General features: G+C 34.8%; 1 protein-coding gene and 1 long non-coding RNA gene across 8 annotated transcripts in view; one reads left to right on the top strand and one right to left on the bottom strand.

The window, feature by feature from the left end:
* nmnat3 (nicotinamide nucleotide adenylyltransferase 3) overlaps positions 1–9,178 on the top strand; it is a 29,432-nt gene extending 20,254 nt beyond the window's left edge. For 3 of the 7 annotated variants that reach the window (XM_695734.9, XM_073928709.1, XM_073928720.1), the window contains exons 5-6: positions 1,322–1,756; positions 7,435–9,178. In XM_695734.9, coding sequence (XP_700826.3) covers positions 1,322–1,716 — 395 coding nt within the window. In that variant the 3' untranslated portion in view covers positions 1,717–1,756; positions 7,435–9,178. Of the gene's footprint in view, positions 1–1,321; positions 1,837–1,920; positions 2,909–7,434 lie in introns of those variants that run through there. The other 4 variants (XR_012393513.1, XR_012393516.1, XR_012393514.1 and 1 more) reach the window with 4 other exon arrangements.
* Positions 1,483–16,616, bottom strand: LOC110438097 (uncharacterized). Its single transcript, XR_011006893.2, has 4 exons — positions 16,592–16,616; positions 16,325–16,381; positions 10,918–11,045; positions 1,483–1,569 (listed from the first exon to the last, which is right to left on the bottom strand). It is a non-coding gene; the product is annotated as an uncharacterized lncRNA (long non-coding RNA).
* Positions 16,617–23,375: the final 6,759 nt, after the last annotated feature.

The raw sequence follows: 23,375 nt of genomic DNA, 5'->3' as shown, positions 1-23,375 counted from the left end.
ATCTGACAATGACTGATAATTATAATAAATAAATACAGCATAAGAACAGCATTGCTTAACTAAACAGGCTTTAAACATCAGAAGATGTTATAAACAGGCAAAACAACATACTATAGATTAGTTAGCATGTTGTAGCCTTTATATTACAGAAAAAAAAGTCAGGTCTCATGTTTTAAAGCACACATACACACATCTTTACAATGAATAACCTTTGTGTGCTGTTGGGGATGTTTCCATCCACTTTGGGGTGATGTGATTTTGAGTCTTAATTAAGCCACAACTTTCTCTGTGTTTCAGCAAATGGAAAGATTTTTAGTGACTCCTTATTTTGACATACATTTTGGGAAAATGTTTTGAATAAAAAAAACAACAACTCAACATTACTCTATGTGCAAATTTACAACCCATTCGTTATGTTAGGGTCTGTTTTTGCTCCATTGACTTCCATCATAATCACATTTTTGATCGCAATCTGAGAGAGACCTTTGCACACTTACAGTACCTTGATATGTCTGAAAAAATTAAAATAAGCACCTCATCTCACAGAACAGAGTAATTTAGTGAGTGTATTTATGCATGTACACTATAATTTGCTGTTATACTTCATAGAGCTCCAAATAAGAACCAGAAACTTTTTTGCACTGGCTTAAAAAGGGCTAAATCTAAAGGGCAAATGGTGCAAACTAATGATCATTTACCTCTTCCCAGCTAAGAAAATCGCTAACTCTCAAGAAAGCATAACGAATAGGTAGTAAGTTTGAACAATACAAGGGTTAACATTCCAAAAGTAAAAAAGCATTGTTAACTGTTAACTTTAATTTAACCCTTGTGTACCATTCAAGTTTTGTTCCCTTTTGTTATGTATTTCAGCAAAATGCAATGATTTTTGGTGACCCGTATTTTGACTCATACTATGGGGAAATGCTTTGAAATTTTCAAAAACTCAACAATATGGGCAAATTGACTACCCTTTCTTTATGTTGGTGGCTGTTTTGGCCCCTTTGACTTCCATTATACTTACACTTTTTTGATTGCAAAGTCATGACACCAAATAATCATGTATTCTTGATTGTTGGTGGTTTTCCCTGTTGGGAAGAGGTAAAATGTGTGTTTTTTTTCTGTTAACATAAAGGGTGGTAAATTTACCCAGAGTGTATTGTTGACATTTTTAAAAATTTCTAATCATTTTCCCAAAATATGTGTCAAAATTAAGACTCAACATCCCCACAAGGTGGATGAAAACATTCCCAACAGCGCTCAAGGGTTAATGACTCCTGTTACCTTATACACAACTAGTAATCTTACTGTTTTTTTTCTTCAGATGTTCCTCAGTTGAAGCTGTTGTGTGGAGCTGATTTCATGGACTCCTTTAAAGTGCCTGGTCTGTGGACGGATGAGCACATCGAGGAGGTTGTGGGCCGATTTGGACTGGTCTGCGTGAGCCGTGGCAGCCTTCAGCCTGATCGTGCTATACATGAGTCTGATTTGTTGTCCAAGCACCGGCCAAGCATTTTCCTGGTTCGGGAGTGGGTTCACAATGAGATCAGCGCCACGGAGATCCGTCGAGCTCTGAGGAGAGGTCACAGTGTTAAATATCTGTTGCCAGACTCGGTCATTGAGTACATAAGAGAGCACAAGCTTTATACCCAAGACAGCGAGATGAAAAACAAAGACGTTAAACTACGACCTCTCACTAAGCAAGTGATACTAGACTGATCTATTGGGAGGTCATAGACTTCAGTGGTGTTGATTGCAGGTAATGGTGCAATGTGTTTCAAACGTAAAACTTTTTGTTTTTAGTGTTAATTTAGAAGATATATATATATATATATATATATATATATATATATATATATATATATATATATATATATATATATATATATATATATATATATATATATATATATATATATATACATACATACAGAATGGGCCATTTATATGGATACACCTTAATAAAATATAAAATTAAAATGATCGATGATTAACGTCCCTTTTGTGGCACATTAGTATATGTGAGTGGGCAAACTTTTCAAGATGGATGGTGACCATGGTAGCCATTTTGAAGTCAGCCACCTTAGATCCAACTTTTGTTGTTTCAATAGGAATCTTCACACCACTTGTATCTTCACACCATAGACAATTACCTTCAGATGGCCCAAAGATAAAAGTCTAAGGGGGTCAGATCGGGAAACCTTGTGGGCCATTCAACTGGCGACCAATCCACTTTTCAGGAACCTGTTCATCTAGGAATGCTCGGACCTGACATTCATAATGTGGTGGTGCGCCATCTTGCTGGAAATACTCAGGAAACGTGCCAGCTTCAGTGCATAGAGAGGGAAACACATCATCATGTAGCAATTTCAAATATCCAGTGGTCTTGAGGTTTCCATTATTGAAGAATGGCCCCACTATCTTTGTTGTCTATGGTGTGAAGATACAAGATGTGCTGCACCTGAAACTACGGATACTGGAAGCCTGTGCTGGCATTTCTCCTGCTGTATTGCTTTCAGTGTGTGAAGAGTGGGAGAAGAGGGTTGCATTGACAATCCAACACAATGGGCATCACATTGAACACATTTTATAAGTGGTCAGAAACGTAAATAACTCATGAGAGAATAAAGTTACGTTAAAACCAAGCACACCATTGTTTTCTTGTGAAATTCCCAATAAGTGTGATGTTTCAAATGACCCTCTTCCTTTTGAAAAAAAACAAAAGTTATATCCAAGATGGCCGACTTGAAAAGTTTGCCCCTTCACATATACTAATGTGCCACAAACAGGACGTTAAAATTACCAACCATTCCCATTTTATTAAGGTGTATCCATATAAATGTAATATATATACATATATATTAATATATATACATATATATATATATATATATATATATATATATATATATATATATATATATTACATTTATATATATACATATATACATATATATATATATGTATATATATATATATATATATATATATATATATATATATATATACATATATATATATATATACATATATATATATATATATATATATATATATACATATATATATATATATATATATATATACATATATATATATATATATATATATATACATATATATATATATATATATATATATATATATATATACATATATATATATATATATATATATATATATATATACATATATATATATATATATATATATATATATATATATATATATATATACACACACACATATATATATATATATATATATACATATATATATATATATACATATATATATGTATATATATATACATACATATATATATATATATATATATATATATATATATATATATATATATATATATATATATATATGTATATATATAAATGTAATATATATATATATATATATATATGTATGTATATATATATATATATATATATGTATATATATAAATGTAATATATATATATATATATATATATATATATATATGTATATATATTAATATATATGTATATATATTACATTTATATGGATACACCTTAATAAAATGGGAATGGTTGGTAATTTTATATATATATGTATATATGTATGTATATATGTATATATATATATATATATATATATATATATATATATATATATATATATATATATATATATATATAAATCATTCATTCATTCATTTTCTTGTTGGCTTAGTCCCTTTTATTAATCCGGGGTCGCCACAGCGTAATGAACCGCCAACTTATCCAGCAAGTTTTTACGCAGCGGATGCCCTTCCAGCCGCAACCCATCTCTGGGAAACATTCACACACACTCTTACACTACGGACAATTTAGCCTACCCAATTCACCTGTACCATATGTCTTTGGACTGTGAGGGAAACCGCAGCACCCGGAGGAAACCCACACGAAGGCAGGGAGAACATGCAAACTCCACACAGAAATGCCAACTGAGCCGAGGTTCGACCCAGCGACCTTCTTGCTGTGAGGCGACAGCTATATATATATTACATGCTCTTAAATCTAAAAAGTAATTGCATTTTTGTTATTATTATTATTATTATTTTATTTAATACATAATTTAGATTTATCAGGGTGTCTGCAGGGTCTTAAAAGTGTCTTAAATTTTAAAAACTAAATTTGAGGCCTTAAAAAGTCTTTAATTCACTGAAATGTTGTGTTGTAGGTCTTAAATCATTTTAAACAGGTCTTAATTTTTCTATGTTCAAGTTAAGATACCCAATCTGGCTGACACCCAATCACCTATAATCCATCACAAAACTTCTTTGTTATATTTAACTTTTTTATTGCAAAGAGGTACAATTCAAAACAGCTGTTAGACATTTGTACAGCAATTTTTCAAATTTTACACAATTCTCCAAATTAAATTCCCTTATTGGGGTAAGAAACCTAAAGCAACACATCCCTTTTCATGATCTTCCATTACTACAAAATTATTTACAAAAGTAACCAGGCCATTAGAAAAAAATCACAAAATTTAAAAATTGTATGTTCTCTATCACGAAGTTTACAGCTCAGAATTTAATTTTATTTCTAATAATAAAAAACAAAACAACTATCTCACATTTGCATTTTATAAACTTTTAGCTGAGTTTACATCTTTCAATTCTGGCCTTTTTGTGTACAGTAAAAATGTTTTAACTTAGTTAATTGTTTGTGCTTGTTTCTTCTAAGGAATAAAAAGTATTTCTCAAAATTGTTATTAAAATTAGCAATCATTACCTATTTTCCCCAATTTCTATTTAACGGAAATAAGACACATTTCTAAACATGAAAGTTTTAATAACTAATTTCTAATGGCTGATTATTTTTTTTTTGCCTTGATTTACTAGGCTTGTCTATTTTTTGTTGTACGATGTATTGCACCAAAATATATTGCAATAAACAATATATATTGTCATTTAAGACCAATTTTAGCCAGTCATTATATAATGGCATAATCACAGTATAATAGCATCATAATGCAAGTACACTCCTTCCAAAAAACACTTAAGATTTTATTCTAAAGAATATTTAATTTAATAGTAGTCATTTTAACTATTTAATAATGAGGCATTGGAATCAGAATGAGAAAACATGCATCCTAAAGAAATAAATAATAATACATCTTAACAAAACTGTGTAAGGTAAAAAATAAGTGCGAGATCTGCTGCCAGATCTATTTTCAGTTGTCAGACACCCACATGTAAATATATACTTTAGTAATTAACAGTAAATACAAAAGTGTTTTTAACCATACTGACACTGACACCTCCATTTGAGATAGAGAGCTTGCGCAATCAGCTAAAATGTTGCTAGAATTAGTTTTCATGTATGAGCGATATACACCACCTGACAAAAGTCTTGTTGTCCAGCCAAGTTTTAGGAACAACAAATTATAACTTGACTTCCAGTTGATCATTTGGTATCAGAAGAGGCTTATATGAAAGGCAAAGGCCTCTAGATTACCCTTATTTCACCAAAATAAAACATGATCATGCCTTGACTTTTTTTAATTATTTAATTAGTACAGTAAGGTCTGACTTTGCTTAGACAAAGTCTTGTCACTTAACAGAAATAATGTACAGTAATATAAAGTCATTTACCAGAGAAGGGTTGCGGCTGGAAGGGCATCCGCTGAGTAAATACACGCTGGATAAGTTGGCGGTTCATTCCACTGTGGCGACCCCAGATTAATAAAGGGACTAAGCCGACCAGAAAATGAATGAATGAATGAATATGAAGTCATGGTGCAGTAAAAAAACAACATTTATATTGTGAATGACTCATATGAGCTTTGAAGACTGCATCCATACACAGGGCTCGAAATTGCGAACTTTTTTATTGCATATGCGCCCGAAATTTTATCTATGCAACCTTAAATATATTTGGGGGCATTTGTGCCTCTAATTGTTGTTTTCACAGCAAAATGTTTACCACATGCGCGGAATTAGAAGGCATTCATGCATTAAGCATCTTTGCACCTAAAAACATCAAACGCAGCACTCAGGAATAGTTTAAACCAGTTGACATGTCAACTTGCTGCAGTAAACAAAGCCTGCAATGCTTGCCCCGCCTTCAAGCTCTTCTTATTGGCCCACTGCGCTAGAACAGAACGTGAATGGATTGGTTAATATCAGCTGTCAATCACTGTTCTGATGACAGAGAACTACAGTCGCAAAAATGTAAAGGTCTGGATCCGAGAGAATGAAAACAACACTGATAGATTTAGTTTTAGAAATCTCCTAAAGTTACAAATAATGACACATCTGATTAGTGATCATGTGCTGAATGTCAATCCAGCATTTACATTTTTCAAAGAGTGGATAAAAGACTTCCAGTGTTTAATGTCCGCTATGAAAATCACTAAAGAATTCACCGTAAAGCCGGTGGGACAGAGTTTTCACGTAAAAGTGTTTGCCACGGAATCTACACATTAAGCATGAGATGTTTAAACGTTATTTAATCCTTCATTTAATCGTCATGATGCTGTCGTGCGACTGACTCCGCGTTCACCAATGCTACAGAGCATGCATACACTGAGACCATTATAGCTATTAAGATTTTGTATGCAAATAATAAGTTATATATCAATATCATCTGTGTAATATTAGATAGCACCCATGAGAACAGAAGTTTTTATTGTTAATTTAGTTCATCTTATTCACGTCAAGCAGTGGTACAGGGCCGGTAAGCGCATGTAGATTTTTGTTTATTTTTTAGTTGTGATTAGAGTGTTAATATATGATCAAATCAGTTACGCCCCATTCACACGGGGCTTCAGCATCAACGCTTGACTGAAGTCGTATCTGAAATTGGGGCTGAAGCGATTGTCATAGCAGTGTCAGCCAATGAAATTCAGTCAGCAATAGGCCACTGTCTAGCTGGTGCATTTGGATACAGCAATCTGATTGGCTGACGCTTCCATCGGCGCTTGAAAAGTTGAACTAGTCCCAACTTCTGCAGGTAGCAACGCCTCTGAAGCGGCGCGAACGGATCCACAAAGCAGTTCGGCAACGCCTGACGACACCTGTTCAAAGTGAATGGGAAGCATTGACGCTGAAAGCCCCTGTGAATGGGGCGTAAATAAAAAAAATTTAGTAATGGCTTTTTCGTAATTTTTGGTGGGTGCTACTAAATTTTGTCTGGTGCGCCTAAACTTTTGAAGTTAGGAGCACTGATGCTACCAAGTAAAAGGTTCATTTCGAGCCCTGATGCAGTACATCTCTGCAATGACTTAAATAACTTATTAATGGTCATCTGGAAAGGCAAAAAAAAGCGTTCTTGCAGGACCCCCAGATTTCATTAAGATTCTTTGGATTAATCTTTAATGCCTCCTCCATCTTACCCCAGACATGCTCAATAATGTTCATTTCCGGTCACTGGGCTGGCCATTTCTGAAGTATTTTTACCTTCTTTGATTTCAGGAACTTTGATGTGTAGGCTGAAGTATGAGGAGCGCTATCCTGCTGAAGAATTTGCCCTCTCCTGTGGTTTGTCATGTAATGTGCTGCACAAATGTCTTGATACCTCAGATTGTTGTTGTGGCCATCCACTCTGCAGATCTCGCGCATGTCCCCATTCTGAATGTAACCCCAAACCATGATTTTTCCTTCACCAAACTTGACTGATTTCTGTAAATCTTGTGTCCATGCGGGTTCCAATAGGTCTTCTGCAGTATTTGTGATGATTGGGGTGCAGTTCATTGGAAAAGTCTACCTTCTGCCACTTTTCCTAATGATCAACTAGAAGTCAAGTTAATATTTGTTGCTCTTACAACTGGGATTGATGACAAGACTTTTGTCAGGTAGTGTATATTTCCTTACTAAAAATGATTGAGGTCCAAGTGTTGTGTGATAAGATTATTGTGACAGGCCTAGACAGTACATAATATTTTACTAAATATGTTTAGATACTAGTATTCAGCTTCCATCTGTATACTATGGAATATAAAACTGCCTAAGAGGGCTAATAATAAGAAGAGTATTACAGGAAATACTGTGAAAAATTCCTTGCTCTGTTAAATTTTATTTGGGAAATATTTTTAAAAGAAAAATCAATCATAAGATGGCTAATAATTTTAACCCCAACTGTATTGTGTATATATAGTGCACTATGTACATGATCTAACATTTATTTTCTCACACTTGTATACTTATATGTACCATTACTTATTGTATAGCCTTGCAGCTAAAATGGTGTATTTCTGAATTCACCATTGGACAAAAAAATGTCAGAATCATGAGAAACATCACAGTTACCTTTTTTTAATTCATAGAGTAAATGCGTTTTTATAGAAAGTAGCTTTAGGAGAGAGTATGTTTTCTCTTGTACGAAGTGAGCATTATCCATGACTGTGGTTTCCTAGTGTAATGTGTGGAGAGGGATTTAGGAATTTATCCAGTCTCTGCAGGAGCAAGATTTTGCCAGATCACTACAGAGCTGTAGGTCTGTGTTCGACAGGTCTGGGATTTGTTGACTTTTGCTGAATGTCACAAGGAAGATAAATAACAGAGCCTTTACACTTTTGGAGAGCAAACATTGCTTCCTCCATTTCCATTTTGCAGAGAAGGCGTCATTCATGTTGTCAGATCCCTAAAGACATTACATCAAGTTTTTGTCATTGGAGGAAAAACAGTTTCTGACTAAATAAAATAGAAGAATGTAGTTTTACATTATTATTTTTTCTTTGTATCATTGACTGCGGGTTTCGGCTTTAGTTGCTTTAAGGGTGGGCTTTGCAATATTTAAGCCCTCCTGCTGACAGTCTTTGTGTGTGGAGTTCTGCTTTTAAAAGAATTCCTTTATTTGTTCTGTCTCAAAAAAAAAAAAAAAAAAAAAAAAACGGAGGAATTCATTCACCACAAGCAGTCTTTCTCTTCTGGCTATAGTGTTTTGCACAGAATGACCATGTGTGGCCATTGTAAGCATCAGACACACTAACTATGAAATGAGTGACAATTCAATTTCATCTTAATTCAAGCACAAAATATACTTTTGTATACAACAAATAGATGTATAGTGGAACAGTCTAGTCTACTGGAATGTGTACTGTAAAATATTTATCACTACAAAGAGGAAATGATTTTGTTTGTTTGTGTGTGAGAGAATCTAAGATACTGCAAGAACTGACATTACATTTATTTTGTTATTATTAAAATCTCAAAATATTTTCAGTGTTTTTGTGTAATAATTCACAAGATTACACATTGAGTGTTCAATTTTGTATCAATATGGTATGTGTTGTCATAAACGATATATATATATATATATATATATATATATATATATATATATATATATATATATATTTAATTTGAAAAAAATTTAAAACTTTTGCGAAAATTAATCATGGTTTTTGGTACAAATAAAAAAAATGTAGCCACTGATTAACCATGGTTTTGCTATACACTAACCATAGTTTACAACCATAGAGTAGGTCGTAAAACTTTTTTGTGCACAAAAAAAAACATGATCGTTATGATTTTGCTTTAATAAAAACCATCCTGTAGTTACAGGCCCATAGCCAGCCTGGTGACGGGGTGGTTAAATACTGAATTTTAGTGGCATTTTAAGCACTGTTCTAGCTGAAATAGATTGTTCGATGGTCATCATAACCAAAAAAGTACATTTGAAAATTCATAGATAACAACAATAGCCAAAATAGTACTCAAATTAATTTTAATATTGGTCGCTTTTAGTGCTTCACACCTTTTCAATTGTCAATTTTGTTCCAATATTTAGAATAAAAGTTACTTGTAAAATATTTCTCGATTTAAAAACAATACAGTAGCGAAAGATGACCACTTTTGTCAAATTGTATGTTTTCTTGGACAGCTGAATGTTGGACTCGTGAAAAATAACTGTGTGCACTGGCCAAAACTGATTAGTTACACTTAAGCGACAGCCGGCAGAGGATTCCACTTGGTCTTAGAACCGTTTTCGATAGGTTATTTTACTATTTATTATGGCATAGCAGTCAAAATAGGACAAATGGCCTCATGTATGAGACAAATTTTGGACCTTTGTTAGTGAGGGCTGGGTCTTTCAAACCACTCGAACCCTCCCTGGTTACGGGCCTGAGCAAATAACAGTTGAAACAATTAAGGTAAAACATACCAGGTTTTGGCCCCAAGTTTACCTCATCATTCACGTACTAGTGGGGTCAATCATTTGAATCTCTTTGGCTCGAGACTTCCAATCTCAATCACTTCCATTGATTTTTGGACGTTAAAAACAGCTCCTTCTGCTGCTTGAGGTTGCAAACTGATATTTTCTTATTATATCATTATGCTTGTCTGTGTAGTCATGAACACACTTGTTTGTAAAGCAAGTAGTTTGACCATTTTCTGCTGTATATTATTCCTAATTATTTATCCTATAGGCAATTGAATCGGAAGTTCTAAAACAATCGCAAAAATGAGCACACTTATGCATTTTAGGGTGCTTTCACACCTGTGAGTCGATTCAGTTGTTACGAAACAGTGATTAAAATTGTTACATTGTTGCTCTTTGCTCTTGGTGCGGTTCGCTTTCACACGGCAAAGTTTCTAAACGAACCAAAAGAGCTAAAACAAGTCAGGTGCGAGTAAACTCTCCTCACATTGGTCAGAGTTTCATGGTTTATTTTGCAGAGTCCTGCTCAGCTGTCAGGGGAGGTGGTGGTTTGACAAAGTGCGTCAGAATAAGGTCCATACTGTAACAGCCAGGCCAGGTTCTCCTCACCGCAATCATCCTGATCACAGTCACCTGTATTCTGAATAGCCCCGCACCTGCACGTCATCCCTAGTCATCACTTCAGCCCCATAAAACCTAGGACCTCACTCAACTCAGTGTCTGGCTTCGTTGCATAACAGAAGGACAAACTTGCTTGCGGTCAGTAAATAGAAATCGCTCTAAGTTGTACTTACCAGTCTTGGTTTTCTATGATCTTTAGTGTCTGTGTCTCTTCCTCCTATTGTGGTTCCCTCCTGGTCTCATCTGGTTGTTTGCTCCCCGGTCCCTCAGTACCTAGCTTCATTTCTTCTTCCGGTCCCTTCTACACGTGTCCAGCAATAGACATATTCAGTTATTTACCTGCCATCCTGTTCAATAAACTGTTGTTCATACTCCGCTCTGGTCCCACCCCCCACCAAAAAAAAAGTTGGATTCCACAACTTTGTAGGGACAACATAAAGAAATTAACTTAACCTATTAGTTTTTACAAATTTAAGTTGGTAGAACATAAACCAATTAAGTTGTCCCAAAATAAATCTCAATAATTGTGCTTCGGCTTATTTTAAATAAGTAATTTAAATAAATTAACAAAGGGCAATCCGTTTCACCCAGCTACCATTCAGCACACAATCCCACAGGTAATATGATGTCAAATTCATGACGTGATGTTTTCTAAGTTAGCAACAATGAAGTCCAGAGATGGAGAAACTGTTTCCATAACATTCTTAAAAAATGATTGCTGTTAATTTAAGCTAATTATAAAGTGAGATGAAACAACAAAATTCCTGGGTTTTTGGGGTGGACAACTTTATTGTTTTATGTTCAATCCACTTGTATTTGTAAAAACTAATACATGTTTTGTGGAACTAATACACAATTGTGTGGAACCCAGCATTTTTTACGTAGCAGTAACCAAACCCAAGAAACAATCAATTTGCAAGTAATCAGAAAATGACTGTGTTGTTAAATGAAGTTTTTTTCTCAGAGTAAATTGTGGAACATCAATGTCTGAGCTGCTACTGTGGAGTCTCCGAAAATGGCTGCTGATTTGACAGCTTCTGGAAAATGATCTCCAGTGAGAACTTTAATAAGTATTTGAAAGCTCTCTGTGAGTTTGACACCTCATTTTTACAGCATTAACAGTCTTAAATGGATCGTTCACCCAAATATTATCACACTCGACTTGTTCCAACACTGCATGAGTTTCATCTGATGAACACAAAATAAGAGAATAATCTTTAAAAAGCTGCTTGCTGTGAGGGCTACCCTGCTGTGCCGCCAGTGTTCAACGAAACAACTATATTCAAAACTATCAGTTTAAAAAAAAAAGTTAAAGAGTTTTATCAAGATTTAAAGTAACACCTATTTTCTCAAGTAAACTTTTTTTTTTTTATGTATTTGACCTCCTAATGCAAGCGCTATAAATACTATTTCTTCAATAAATGTAGGAAATAACATTGTTTGTTTAAGCTTTACCAGAAAAATTACCAGACAATACAGTATATCTTATTAAATAAAATATGTTGTAAGTTAAAAGTACTTGGCTATCCTTGTTTTGTATCATTTTGTAACCTTTGTTTTTGTACATTTTCTCAGTGTCTAAATTTTAGCTTCAATATTGTAATATTTAAATACCTTCAGCACACTATAGTATACACTCACTGGCCATTTTATTAGGTACGCCTGTCCAACTGCACTGTAAAAAGTGATTTGTTACTTAAAGCAAGTAAACTAATTGCCTTAAAAACAAGTTGAGTTTACAAAAATAACATAAGTAAACCCACTGTAACTTGGAACTGTTAAGTTGACTTATTTTTTATAATTATGCAAATTGTGCTTACTTTTTAAATAAAAGTAAACTTATCCCTTTTTTCAATACACCTTTATTATATTTATTTTGTTTTTTACTCAGCTTTTCTTTATCTAGCAAAATAACAGAGTAAAATAAATCTGCTTTTCCAGACTCCAGTATGTCTTCTAAATTCAATATAGGCTAATTGTAGATTTTACTTAATTACACCAAATATGTAATATTGGGACAGAGTTATACATTGAAAACAGACGTGCTAAAATAGGTTTGATGCTTTAAAAAGGGATTAGTTGACTTTACAAAAGTGAGTACAATTTGCGTATTATAAAAATTAGGTCAACTTAACATAAACAGTCCCAAGTTACAATGGGTTTACTTACATTATTTTTGTAAAGTATACTTGTTGCTTAAGGCAATTGGTTTACTCACTTTAAGTAACCAAAAGTAACTCAAATAACCACTCGTTTCAACCGAGGTATTTGGAAGATCATCTCTGAGTGCACAACACGTCAAACCTTGAGGCGGATGGGCTACAGCAGCAGAAGACCCCACCGGGTACCACTCCTGTCAGCTAAGAACAGGAAACTGAGGCTACATACATCATGTCATAAATCACGAATCATCTCAGACTGGTTTCTTGAACATGACAATGAGTTCACTGTACTCAAATGGCCTTCACACTCACCAGATCTCAATCCAATAGAACCCCTTTGGAATGTGGTGGAACGGGAGATTTGCATCATGGATGTACAGCTGACAAATCTGCAGCAACTGTGTCATGCTGTCATGTCAACATGAACCAAAATCAATGAGGAATATTTACAGTGCCTTGTTGAATATACAAAGGATTAAGGCAGTTCTGAAGGCAAAAGTGTTTCCAACCCAGAACTAGTAAGGTGTACCTACTAAAGTGGCCATTGAGTATGTTTGTATAGGAAACTAAACTGCAATTTTCCATTTATTGTTTATTTCCTTTGTCTTTGTCTTTTTTTTTTTTTTTTTTTTTTTGAGTTTGTTCACACTAAGATGTTTTTTTGAGAAATACGACGCTGTAAAAACTGCAAGGTTCCACAAAGTCGATTTGTGTTGGGTCAACATGAAGGAATTAAGGTAACATTCATTTTACAATGTCAAGTGGATTAAACAGGAAAATTAATTTGTTCCCCCCAAAAACTCAAAAATTGTGTTGTTTTAGTTTGTTTTTTTAGTAATTTGAAGCTTGAATACAATTGCACAATTTTAATAAGGAGAGTATTTTGATGGAATTTTAAATTATTTATCAAACATTGAACTAAAAAATCATATTTAACTTTAAGTATATTTTTGTGTGAATTTTATTTATATTTATTTTATATATTTATCTTACTTTTTATTGTAAAACGAATTTGTTTTTATCATGTATTTTTATGTACATCCATCTTGCCATAAATAGCCATGAGTTGCTGATGTGTCAATACATTCATTCATTCATTCATTCATTCATTTTCTTTTCGGCTCAGTCCCTTCATTAATCCGGGGTCGCCACAGCAGAATGAACCGCAATAATAAAGTTCGTTGTGTGGGAAGAAGACAGGGTCGGCGATATCGGTAAGCACAAATACTTATTTATTTTTTTCTGTGCGGGGCACTCGTGTGTGAGTAGTCTCTGTCAAGCTCTCCTCTCTCTCCCGGCTTCTCCTTCTCCCCTTATGAAGGTGTCTCTCCAGCCCAATCACTAGAAAATGCAGGTGTTAAAGGTTATTTATATTGGCCAGCCGCCGGTGTCTCCGCTTGCTCTCCCCCCTTTTTGGGTGTTCGATCACGCCTTCCCTACCACAACCGCCAACTTATCCAGCACGTTTTTTACGCAGCGGATGCCCTTCCATCCGCAACCCATTTCTAGTAAACATCCACACTCACTCATACACTACGGACAATTTAGCCTACCCAATTCACCTGTACCGCATGTCTTTGCACAGTGGGGGAAACCGGAGCACCCGGAGGAAACCCACGCGAACGCAGGGAGAACATGCAAACTCCACAGAGAAACACCAACTGAGCCGGTTCGAACCAGCGACCTTCTTGCTGTGAGGCAACAGCACTACCTACTGCGACATTGCATCGCCCGATGTGGCAATAAATAAATGATAAATTATAAGTAATTTGAACAATTTTTTGAGAGTGTATGGTACAATTTAAAGTGTTGAAGTACATTTCCGTCTGTAAGCATCACTCACTGGGCTATTGCTGTAGTACATTTTACTAATAAGAGTACTGTACTATCCTGAGAAATTCACACAGGTCTATAATTTTCTTTTCCAGATGTAAAAATGCAGCTATTACAAAGATTGTCACTGCTGAAAATTGATAAAGGACTCCGTTAAGATGGAGATCGCTTCATCAACAAGACTCCGCAGCTTCAGGAACTACGGCATGAATCTTGAGGTTGTTTAGGAGTTTCAGGAGGATCTGATGACAGGAAATGTATGGTGAGCAAACTTTCAAGGCAAGCACTTAGAGGACTCGAGACCTTAAAAGCATTCTTTGATTGTTTTTTATTATAAAGCACCACTCAGTAGAGCTTCTATTTTTCAAACTTTGCTATTTGGCTCGAGATGAAGTTGCAACATTAAGTGTTTCTCCTTTAGTGATACTGTCTGCAAGGACACGTTGGAGGGAAAAAAGGAAGAAGTTTAAAGTAAGTTTTGAGATATTTTGACAATTTCTGCGTTTTTTTTTTTTCTTGCATTTCAAGAAAAAATATTATCCTTAACCTTCATTTGTTCTAAACATCTTCTTTTTTTTGATGAAATTAAGAAGATATTTTGAAGAATATTAAAATCTAGTAGCGATTGACCTCAGTGGAAGCCTAAAACTCTTTAAAATATATTTTCAACAGAAATAAAGCAACTCGTAATGATTTGCAACCACATGAGGGTTAATAAATGGTAAGTAAATCTTAGTTTTGATTAGAACTATCTCCATAATGAGCAAGTATAAATAAATGGGTTTGCGTGGTTTATTATACAGATTTCAGGATGACATTTCAGGATCATTCTGCGTCATGTGACTTTGGTAATAATTCTCTTATGGGGTTGCCATTTCTGTAATTTCATCGCCCTTGAAAATCCCTAACTGCGCGTGTCATTTACAGTTCACAATCTCAACTAATGAGAAAGGGGGAAAGTGTGAAATGAGAGCAATAATTGGCTCTTTAATCTAATAAGAAGCGTTACTCTCTCTCCTTTCATTTTCTTCTCGCTTTTCCTATCATTTGGAGAAACTTGGGGTATCTCAGGCCTGCGCTCTAAGATAACTAGAGATGTAAAGAGATAATCGGCTGTTATTTTGCTTAACCCCTAAAGCCACCTTTTCATTATCTCTGACAAACTACAGAGCAGAAGTCATTCATTTCCAACTGAGGTTAGTTTCAAAGCGTGGAATTCCAATCATGCAGTGTGTATGCTATATTTTCATATCTGATCTTTTCTGATGCACTGAATAATTTAAAAAAATGTTTGGTACTACCTGACAGAACGTTGGTGTTTTATAATAAAAAAAAAAGTTTTACAGTATTTGTGTAACCGATTCTGCGTTGTGTTTTCTTTGTTTTATTAAGGAATAACCAGTCGGAGATCTGCAGTTGTGACGGCTCTTTACTCACTGAGAATAAACCAAAAAGCACAGCTTTTACAGTGTGTCTTCGCCCTTACAGCTTTTCTCTCCCATGCACAGTCAGTGCAGAAAGGGAAGAGATGGAGAGAGAGATAGAACAAAACTCCAAACAATATTAACAAAGTGACAAAACATACCTGAGAATAAATCGAAAAGCACAGCTTTTACAGTGTGTCTTCGCCCTTACAGCTTTTCTGTTAAAGTAAAGTGCAATGCGTTTAGCATTCACATGCTTCAGTTAGGCTAAAGTCAATCAAAACTTCAATTTAAGTGATGACACAAAAATAATGAAATATATGTGAAAAATTAAGGTATAAATATTATTTAAACATGAAAACTAGCTTTAAAAGTCATTTATAAAGTAAAGATGATTAAAGATTAATTGGAGCTTAGCAGACACCCACCTCTCCCATGCGCAGTCAGTGCAGTAAGGGAAGAGGCGGGCGCAAAACAGGAAATTAAACAGCGTGAGCTCCCTTAGAAATTTAAAGGAAAAGACACATACTAACAAACACCTCAGGTATACTTACTAACACATTAGATAAAATACATATTTTGTGTAATTCTATACTTAAAGCGAATTATAATTTTCATACCTGTTACATTTGCACACTTAAACCTTCTTTAAATCTCCAAAACTCAGATCCGTGACATCCTCTACTTCTAAATTATTTACATTTTAAAGGTCCGCACTGGCCCATAAGTGGTTCTGTCCTCTCATTGGTTGGAATAGAATAACTTTAGCATAGATTATGGTAGAGACATTTTCTTTCTTTTTTTCTATAATTACTGATATGTGCAGGAACCAACAAAATTACAGAAACCTAGATCACACAGAACCTAAAAGGTACACTTTCATATTTGAATTAACAAAATAAAGTGCCTTTTTTTTTTGGAGGGCTTTATTATAACACAGACAACATATACAATAGTTTTAATCACTTTCAACAGTGTTTTATGAAAATTAAAAAGGTTTTCTTTAAAATTATACCAAATTTTTGCATTTAAACCTCTGCATGTGAATTTGGGAAGCTTTTGAATTTGAGTTGGCAAAATTTAGGTGGAACGCCAAGGGGTGCACTGTTGTCTTAAAATTGACAAGTTGGCTACTTAAAAAAGGTTAGTAAACCCATGGTAACTTGGAACTGTTAGAGATTATAAATTTATTTAGAGCCACCTGAAGAGGTATACAATCTGTTTAAATGAATCCTTTACTAGTTTAACATGTTTATTGTAGAATTTGCAGCGTATGTTTGTAATGAGTAGGCCCAAAAGGAATCTGTGCGTGCAGATATCTGCAGATTTTCGCCGATTTTGAGGCCATCATTGAGGCTATTTACTTGTGTAAATGTGTGTAAATTTATATTAATTCAGTTTTTACATTAATTTCAGTAATATTGACTGATATGAAAATGCTCATATGATTTATTCAGAATTCAGTTTAAGTAGTATTTTCTGTCTTGTAGTAGATCTATTATATAAGAGACTTGCATTGGATTTACATTGTAAACAATAAATAAAAGTTTATTTTTATTTGATTTCATATATTAAGTGTTTAGCTATGATGCCCCTGAAATCATTTTGCATAAATCCAGATTTTTTTTACCAAATTCTCTGCAGAAAAAAATTGCAGATTTTGTCTGGCCCTAGTAATGAGGCAACAAACACATGTAAACTGCAGAATATATGTGTTTAGTGCATGTTTATACAATGTCAAATCACTCAGTGCTTACGAGGATTTTTCTGGAGTAAATAATATAAAAATATAAAGCTCATCTGTTTATGCAGAGGTTGGTAATAATTAATGCATATAAGTTAAACCCACATAAATGCATATCTGTCAGTCCCTTTTGTCAGGTATAAATAGAGTTTGTTCATTCATGGTTATTGTCATTTATAATTACTGTCCTAGAAAATATATAATTGGTAAATATAATATATAATTAGTTGGACTGTGCCACAACTTCTCTTTCAAAACTGGTCATTTTTTACTTTTCTCTAAAAAGGCCTCTAAAGATTTTGAGTTGAAAAAAAAAATCTTGAAATTGTGAAGATGTTGTGACCCGGTTTGCCCTGAACAAAAAATAAAAATAACAATAATAAATCACTTGCCCCATTCAGCCCTCACACTGCCCAGCATTATGTTTCTTCATCCCTCTCACTGAAAGAAAGCAGAGGAAGGGGCATTTTCAACATGCTTCTCTTTGTACGCCATGTAATTGCAGCGCAAACATATTTATTGCAGGTCACATTTAATTTAATCTTAGTATCCATAAAGTACAGGTGTGCTCTTCTCCTCCAACTCTTACAAAATCATGTTCTACTTTCCTGTGTTTTCTGCAGTCTAAATGCAACTTGGTATTTTTGCTGCATACAGTGTAGGATAAAAATAAATCACCTTCTCTGTGTTGCGTTACAGACCATAATCACCCGGGATGGAGATAAACTGATGTGTGTGCAGAAAGAAGAGATCGGGGGAAAAGGCAGGACCCACTGGATAGAAGGAAACAAACTTCACCTGGTAGGCCGGTTCACATGCTGTTCATTTCTAATGCCCTTGATGATATTCTCTACCTGTGATTGTTTCGCATATAGCTGTATATTGGAAATAGCCTGAAGCGAATGCAGCAAAGCACCTCAAAAATTGATTGGGCTTGGAGGAACGTGGCAGATGGCAGGGGAAGAGCTTTTCTCAAATCTCCGAAACTTTCAGCCCTTGTGATGATGCGCCTGAAAAAAGTAAGACACAGACAGACTGAGGACTTTAATACATTTGAACCTGGTTTAAGTCATTCGAATGGGCATCCGTTATGATTTAAGAGGATTTTTAAATGAAGTCGACTGAGATGTGATGGGTGGAGGTAATAATAACAACAGATGTTTGCTTTCAGTTGTGTGTTTGATCATGCGTAATATACCAGACTGTGCTGATGTATGTAGCATTACCAGAAGAACTGGACATTGCTGACACCAGCTGGTTGAACACTATATATAGTGGAGCTGGGTTGAAATTTCTTTACAGAACAACACTGAATCCCATTGACTTTCACTGTATGGACGAAACAAAAACACTGACAGTTTTCAAAGGAGTGTGCCTACTTTATGTTAAATCCCACCAGTCACCTTTGTTCTTTTCATCCCTATTTTGATGCATGTCTATGTGAAAACTCTTTTAACATGAGAAAAACATAGGACAAGACTAGATTTTGTTTATTAGAAACTCATTGTGTTTCTGTTGTCCTGGCTGGTTTTAGCCTCCTGGATCTCAGAAATAGGCTTCAGCTAGTTCAAATAGAGTAGTTTTAGTGAATATGTGCCATGTTAATTATTATGAACTCAAAGTGGACCATTCTAAACTGTTTTTTAAATTCATGTGCTTTCATAATCTTTAAAACAACATCCCCTCCTTCTTGCAAAAACATCTCTTCATTAATGATGTATTAACTGACATACATGTACAGGGTTGGAGGTGCTTCAATACCTATAATTAATTTCTGATAATACTAAATGTATAAAATTAACATTGTGATCTTGTAAACAAGGGCGGCACGGTGGCTCAGTGGTTAGCACTGTCGCCTCACAGCAAGAAGGTCGGCTGGTTCGAGTCTTGGCTAGGCCAGTTGGCATTTCTGTGTGGAGTTTGCATGTTTTCCCAGTGTTCACGTGGGATTCCTCCGGGTGCTCTGGTTTCCCCCACAGTCCATGGTATATGTTACATGGATTAACTAAATTTACTACAGTATATGAATGTGGGTGTGAATGTGAGAGTTTATGGGTATTTCCCAGTACTTGGTTGCAGCTGGAAGGGCATCTGGTGCGTAATACATATGCTGGACTAGTTGGTGGTTAAGGGCTAAAGGAAAATGAATGAATGAATTTTGTTAACAAAAATAATATTAGCAAATCTTATTTATTTTTTAAACTTATTTTCAATTAATGATACAAAACTCACTTTTAAAATCTTAAAGTTTCATTACTATATGAACGATTTTTGAAGAATTATTCAGTGACACACATTTTGATGTTATTTGTCGCTACCTATTGGCCTAACAGTGTAATTGCTACAACTTTCAATTGAATTGTTGAGTTACTCTTATGTTGCATTCACACCAGACGTGGATGAAGCATCAATCGCGAGGCATTTACATGTTAAGTCAATGCAATCCTGACATCCTTCAGTGCGATAAGCATCTGTCCATGATACAAATCCACGTCTATTGTCAATAGCTCATTTCCACTGACTGGTACAGTACAGTACGGTTTGGGTCAGTACGGGTCACCTTTATCGGGCTTGCGTTCCCATTACCAAGGGTACCCTTTTGGTGGGCGTGGTGTATGACAAAGTTTCAGTCGCATTATTCTCGCTTTGGGAAATGTCTACAATAAAGCTGTACGGGTCGCTCACATATCATATGAGAAGCACTTACATATAAATACTTGTGTATAAATGTTTATTACTAACTTTTCTATAAACAAGATTTGATTATAACTGCAGATCAATGACAGTGCAAAATAGCCAACTGTAACATCTGCAATTATATTAAAAAAAATAAATACAAAATATATAAACACATACAGACCCTTACAGTCTCCGATATGTTACCAGTTACAAAAGAACTACACACAGCATACATTTCAGCCTTAATTAGGTTGAGAACAACACAAAATATAGCCTACAGTCAGTGAAAACCTCTTATCTGTGTCTGTAATCTTCAGCAGCACATGCAGCCTCTGTTAGAGAGTAATTTCATCATTTCCAGTTCATATTAGTCCAAAAGGTGAAGTCAAAAATGAAAACAAGGCAGTTTTTTCACGTTTGCTGAAGAAATTTTGTGCTCCTTTTTTCTCGGCTTCTTTTTTTCACGCTTCACTCTGTCAATGTCTGTCAGGATGGGGTTTCAAAAGCACGTCAATAATCAAGCGCACGTTATTATCATTAGCTCAAGAGGTTTGTTATTTCAGATATAGACACGCGGCGAGCGCAAGCAAGAAAGCGAAACGGCTCACACTTCAGAATGGCTCGTAAAAAAACTACGAGGCACAGGATAGATTCTGCTCTATGGCTTTCTGGCTGTTCATCAACACGACGACAAGGTTTGTTTGAGCCTGAATCGACCATAGCTTGTTATTATATGTATATATAATTCCGCTATAATCTCTTGGCTGTGTGTGTTCATTTTAAACATGGCAGGTTTTTGTTTTCATTCTGGCTTGTTGCGTAAGCGGATGACGTATCTCTGTAAACCAATAGCGTTCAGCTGCGCGTCTAGCTTCGCCTTTTGATACACTTTCTCGTGTTTGGTACCCTTTCGAAAGGGTGCAGAAAAAGTGGTATGATACGGTACAGTACGGTTCGGTACACCTTTTGACAGTGGAAAACGGCCAAAAAAGCGTACCAAACCGAACTGTACCGTACCACTTAGTGGAAACAGGCCATAAGTGAATTTCATGTGCGAATGAAGTGAGTAAACTCAAAATGTTCAAGTGAATGAATTATTCGCGCATGCCGCGTCTCTTGTGAGCACAGCATTAAAAAGTTATTTTTATCTTTAGCGTAAAACATCAGTGTTTATATCTATAAACTGTTATCCTAGTACTTCTGTGACAATCTAATTAACTGCAACTGTGAAATGATCATACTGGTTGAAAAGACTAAAGACAGAAGCTCTCTCTGGGTTAAACACAGATTTGAATGCACCGCTGAAGGATGAATAAATTAGCATATTTAAATTTGTGTCAATTTATAACGTTTTAAATCATTTTGGGTCCATTAAATGTTTTAGGTTTTAGCTGAAATGTCAGACAAGGGTGCTATTGCCCACCTTAAATTGCCTAGAACTGCCTCTGGATCACAGGAATACCAAACAACAATGATCCAATGAGGTTCCAATAGACAAAATCCAGTCTCATCCTATATTTTTTTCACGTGCAGGTAAAAGAGTTTTCACTTGGATATACATCAAAATAGGGATGAAAAGACCAGAGATGGCTAGTGGGTTTTAACATTAAGAAGAAACACTCCTTTGAAAACTGTCAGTGTTTTTGTTGTGTCCATACAGTGAAAGTCAATGGGATTCAGTGTTGTTCTGTAAATACTTATTTTTTTCGATTTTCTACAGAAGAAAGTTAGTTGTACGTGTTTAGAATGATATGCACATGAGAAAAGGATGACTGAGGTCAGTTTGACCATGACACAAATGAGTTTTCAGAATTACTGGTTGACTGTATTTTTTAAATATGTATAATTATGCCTGGCAGAATGACACATATTTGTTTATAACAGCACTCTGAAGGTATTTACATTTATACATCTGGCAGATGATTTCATCTGAAATAATGTGTAGATTGTGTTGAAGGTGTAAATGTTATCCATTCAAACAGTTCAAGGCAATTTTTCTGGAATCAAACTCATGATAATTAATAACTCATCCTCCACTTGTTTCAAATCAGTTTCTTCTGTTAAAAACAAAGGCAGCTATACTGAAGAACAATGGATAGCAGAAATCATTGACCTCCATAGTATTTTTTGGTACTACAATGAAAGTCAATGGCTGCTGGATTCCAACATTCTTCAATATATCTTTAATTGTGTTTAACAGAAGAACGAAATGTGTAAAAATGTAAAACTGCTTAAAGGTGCTGTTATGTACGTTTTTGACTTTCTAAAGCATAAAATACCATTATATGTTTGTAGATATTTAAGAAATGCTATGTAAACATTTTTGTTAATCTGAAAAACAATGCTGAAGTCAGTTATTCTGCTTTGAAAATGTCTTTGTTTTGGTCTTTTTAACCCGCCCAATGCCACTTTAGCCAATAAACAAGGTGGCTGCATTTAGAAGAATCTGGTATTCAATTCATTCAGTCAGTCAGAAAGTCTTTTAAAGCATGCACCCTTGACTGAAATGCAACCTCCGGTGGACAGTAACAGACTCCGAAAAGAGAAACAGATTCGGAGTTCTACATGAGGTCGTTATTAAGTAGCAAATTGAAATATTATTAACGTAAACATTAGGCGAGCAGGTTACATTGTAACCCCGTGTCCTAACAACACACTACATTACGAGATTTGCAGTGATAAGCAATTTGGCTGTTTGCACCAGGCGAAACATGACAGAAATTTAAATACAGCTATTCAGAAGCACAGACTTTGCACTCTCTCACGAAGTGTTAAATTTTATGATGTAT

Source organism: Danio rerio, chromosome 2 (genome assembly GCF_049306965.1).
Source record: "Danio rerio strain Tuebingen ecotype United States chromosome 2, GRCz12tu, whole genome shotgun sequence".
In the NCBI taxonomy this organism is placed as follows: domain Eukaryota; kingdom Metazoa; phylum Chordata; class Actinopteri; order Cypriniformes; family Danionidae; genus Danio; species Danio rerio.
The sequence above is the reverse complement of the archived record's forward strand: the minus strand, read 5'-3'. Positions and strand labels throughout refer to the sequence as shown.